We start from the raw sequence: 4,365 nt of genomic DNA on the forward strand, positions 1-4,365 counted from the left end.
TTGTAGTTTAGCGCCCAATAAGGCCTTTGCAATCCCAATGGCCAATGCATATTTTCGCGCTCCATAGGCCTATCGCAAACCATATCACATATCTTGTTATAAATAGTTGCCATTGAGCTCAAAATTGAGAGCTGACACCGTTGAATAGTTGTGTTTTCCGCAGCAGGCCCCAGCGAAAGAGGTAGAGGGGCAGGTTGACACTGTCATTACGGGAATCATGAGGATAATGAACTTTACTGTTTGACCAAATCATGGTTTTAGCCTTTTAAGAGAGGTGACCATGTAGAATGTGGAGTTCGCACTGATGCGAATGGTCCCAGTCTGGAGCCCTGCACACAAACACGCACGCACACACACACGCACGCACACACACACACACACACACACACAGTGGGCTCATATATACAGTGCCTTGCAAAAGTATTTGGCCCCCTTGAACTTTGCGACCTTTTGCCACATTTCAGGCTTCAAACATAAAGATATAAAACTGTATTTTTTTGTGAAGAATCAACAACAAGTGGGACACAATCATGAAGTGGAACGACATTTATTGGATATTTCAAACTTTTTTAACAAATCAAAAACTGAGAAATTGGGCGTGCAAAATTATTCAGCCCCTTTACTTTCAGTGCAGCAAACTCTCTCCAGAAGTTCAGTGAGGATCTCTGAATGATCCAATGTTGACCTAAATGACTAATGATGATAAATACAATCCACCTGTGTGTAATCAAGTCTCCGTATAAATGCACCTGCACTGTGATAGTCTCAGAGGTCCGTTAAAAGCGCAGAGAGCATCATGAAGAACAAGGAACACACCAGGCAGGTCCGAGATACTGTTGTGAAGAAGTTTAAAGCCGGATTTGGATACAAAAAGATTTCCCAAGCTTTAAACATCCCAAGGAGCACTGTGCAAGCGATAATGTTGAAATGGAAGGAGTATCATACCACTGCAAATCTACCAAGACCTGGCCGTCCCTCTAAACTTTCAGCTCATACAAGGAGAAGACTGATCAGAGATTCAGCCAAGAGGCCCATGATCACTCTGGATGAACTGCAGAGATCTACAGCTGAGGTGGGAGACCCTGTCCATAGGACAACAATCAGTCGTATATTGCACAAATCTGGCCTTTATGGAAGAGTGGCAAGAAGAAAGCCATTTCTTAAAGATATCCATAAAAAGTGTTGTTTAAAGTTTGCCACAAGCCACCTGGGAGACACACCAAACATGTGGAAGAAGGTGCTCTGGTCAGATGAAACCAAAATTGAACTTTTTGGCAACAATGCAAAACGTTATGTTTGGCGTAAAAGCAATACAGCTGAACACACCATCCCCACTGTCAAACATGGTGGTGGCAGCATCATGGTTTGGGCCTGCTTTTCTTCAGCGGGGACAGGGAAGATGGTTAAAATTGATGGGAAGATGGTTGGAGCCAAATACAGGACCATTCTGGAAGAAAACCTGATGGAGTCTGCAAAAGACCTGAGACTGGGACGGAGATTTGTCTTCCAACAAGACAATGATCCAAAACATAAAGCAAAATCTACAATGGAATGGTTCAAAAATAAACATATCCAGGTGTTAGAATGGCCAAGTCAAAGTCCAGACCTGAATCCAATCGAGAATCTGTGGAAAGAACTGAAAACTACTGTTCACAAATGCTCTCCATCCAACCTCACTGAGCTCGAGCTGTTTTGCAAGGAGGAATGGGAAAAAATGTCAGTCTCTCGATGTGCAAAACTGATAGAGACATACCCCAAGCGACTTACAGCTGTAATCGCAGCAAAAGGTGGCGCTACAAAGTATTAACTTAAGGGGGCTGAATAATTTTGCACGCCCAATTTTTCAGTTTTTGATTTGTTAAAAAAGTTTGAAATATCCAATAAATGTCGTTCCACTTCATGATTGTGTCCCACTTGTTGTTGATTCTTCACAAAAAAATACAGTTTTATATCTTTATGTTTGAAGCCTGAAATGTGGCAAAAGGTCGCAAAGTTCAAGGGGGCCAAATACTTTCGCAAGGCACTGTAGATGGCTTGTTTTAGAATCCTGGACAAAGATGCCGAAAGGCGTCCAAGAGTCAGTGCTCACGGCTTCCCTCTTATTAACTTTCAATAGGTATTTTCCCTTGCTCAACGGGATATTTGTCTAACCCTGTAAGGACAGTCCTTGCTCATTTGTGACGAGGACATGGCCTATAATAGCCTACATGTTCAAATCAAGGATAGCAATTTCAAGTTAAGGTTTGTTTTGTCTGAGGAAGAACATGAAGGACTACGTGTACAGATAACAAAACACTGGAAGACATATTTATATACGTGTTAATTAATGTAGCCTTCTTTTTTTGAGCGTAACATAAAGCTAATTAACTGTAGCCTAGAGTAACTTTTGCAGCATGGGTTGTTGTTGAGGAAAAAAACAATAACTTTTCCAACAAAATATTCTTAAAAATTACGCATCTCTCTCTACGCGTAATAAGCATGTAGCCTACCACACACACATGCACAGATGATAGGTGCGAAGACTACAAACCTGTCCGCCACCATTGCAGGTATGGATAGTTGTCAGACACAGAAAAAGCAAACCGCTGCGCAGCATGGATAGTGCCATAACTTTAATTCCTACTGGATTGGTGTTGGTATGATATCCGATTTTTTCTCCAAATGGTCAAACTTAGTCAGGTGTTTAAAGAATAGAAAACCAACGAACTCAACTTCGATTTCCGAAGCTCCTCCGCAGCGTTTGCGCAACTGAACTGGCAGTGTGTGGATTCAGGATGGGAACTAAGATACTTCTCATCAGGTGGTACGAGCGACGGTTGGGATGCTGTGCGCTCCCGTTCCCGTCCGTGCGCTCTTGGATAGACTATGATGAGAGTGAGCCTGAATCTACTGCTTAACCTAACTGAAAATGTAGACTTTGAAAAGCGATGGATGTACTAGGAATAATCCCTCCCACCAATACCCCAGTCGGGTTTCTCTCTCTCCCCAATGTTCTGTTCTTCTTCTCATTGGCTGTGTCGCCATTCCCAGACTCAGACCGAATAGAGCAAGCAACCATCTGTGAGTTCATGGGGTGGAACAAAACTATTGCCATGTGGGTTCTTATAACTGGGGATGTATTTATAGGCTATTTTTACAGTGATCAATTTACAGAAAGTCATTGCAGAAGTTGACTGGAGAGTTTGTAAACTTAACATGCACGTAAATAGGATACTTTACCATTAGGCTTTGGGTTGGAATTATTTTTGATGAGGCCAAATCTGCCCCCCTGTGCGCCGGTTACATGAATTCCTGGGAAAACATCAATGGGATGGAGCAGGTAGACTCGCATCATAGCAGACATATTAGCATTCTTCGCAATAACGCATAGGCTATCCATTCAGATAAATGATTGTTTTTGTTATACCCCAGAAACATGGCAAACGGTTTTGATCGAACAACATAATATTGATTATAGAAGCTGCGTGAAACAGGGCTTAAGTCTGTTTGTGATCACTTTGATTCATTATTTGGGTTGAAGCGACACACGCTGGCGGTACTTGGAACAATCTTTCTTGTGCGCGAATTTACCTGGAATTGACACACGGCCTAAATACGAGTTGTATTTACAATGGTGTTTGTCCTTCACTGGTTTCCTTTTCTTGTGGCATCAGGTCACGAATCTTTCTGCTGTGATGGCACACTGTGGTATTTCACCCAATAGATATGGGATTTAAGGAAAATTGGATTTGTTTTCGAATTATTTGTGGGTCTGTGTAATCTGAGGGCAATATGGGTATCTGGTCATACACTTGGCAGGTTAGGAAGTGCAGCGCTGTTTCCATCTCATTTTGTGGGAAGTGTACACATAGCCTACCTTCTCTTGAGAGCCAGGTCTGCCTATGGCGGCCTCTCTCAATAGCAAGGCTAAGCTCACTGTCTCTCTCTCTCTCTCTCTCTGACACACACACACACACACACACACACATACACACACACACACACACACACACTATATATATATATATATATATATATATATATATATATATATATATATATATATATATATATAACAGCATAAAGGTCATTATTGATTTTATTCCATACAATTTATAAGGCGAAAGATTATGATCTGTGAGAAATACAGAAAACAAGAATGTCAATTTTACAAATCAGTCCGCTGACAACGATATTGTTAACTTCTCTAGTGAGCCTTATACCCTTTATTCTTGCACCAGGTGCAAAAAAAAATTGACACATTTTTAGGCCAATGGGTATAGCAAAAGATCCCGCAACAATATTTGGACCAATTACTTTGTAGTGTTTTGTTGTACCTTGTCTCTGATAGGACATAATACGTGGAAGAATACATAAAAAAAATAG

At 41.3% G+C, this 4,365-nt stretch overlaps 1 protein-coding gene across 3 annotated transcripts in view; it reads right to left on the reverse strand.

Moving 5' to 3' along the window:
* The window catches only part of LOC110499315 (fibulin-7), a 29,695-nt gene extending 26,693 nt beyond the window's left edge, over positions 1 to 3,002 (reverse strand). The window contains exon 1 of one of the 3 annotated variants that reach the window (XM_036956144.1): positions 2,531 to 3,002. In XM_036956144.1, coding sequence (XP_036812039.1) covers positions 2,531 to 2,608 — 78 coding nt within the window. In that variant the 5' untranslated portion in view covers positions 2,609 to 3,002. The remainder of the gene's footprint in view (positions 1 to 2,530) is intronic. The other 2 variants (XM_036956141.1, XM_036956143.1) reach the window with 2 other exon arrangements.
* Positions 3,003 to 4,365: the final 1,363 nt, after the last annotated feature.

The sequence above is a fragment of the Oncorhynchus mykiss genome, chromosome 20, assembly GCF_013265735.2.
Source record: "Oncorhynchus mykiss isolate Arlee chromosome 20, USDA_OmykA_1.1, whole genome shotgun sequence".
Lineage (NCBI taxonomy): Eukaryota > Metazoa > Chordata > Actinopteri > Salmoniformes > Salmonidae > Oncorhynchus > Oncorhynchus mykiss.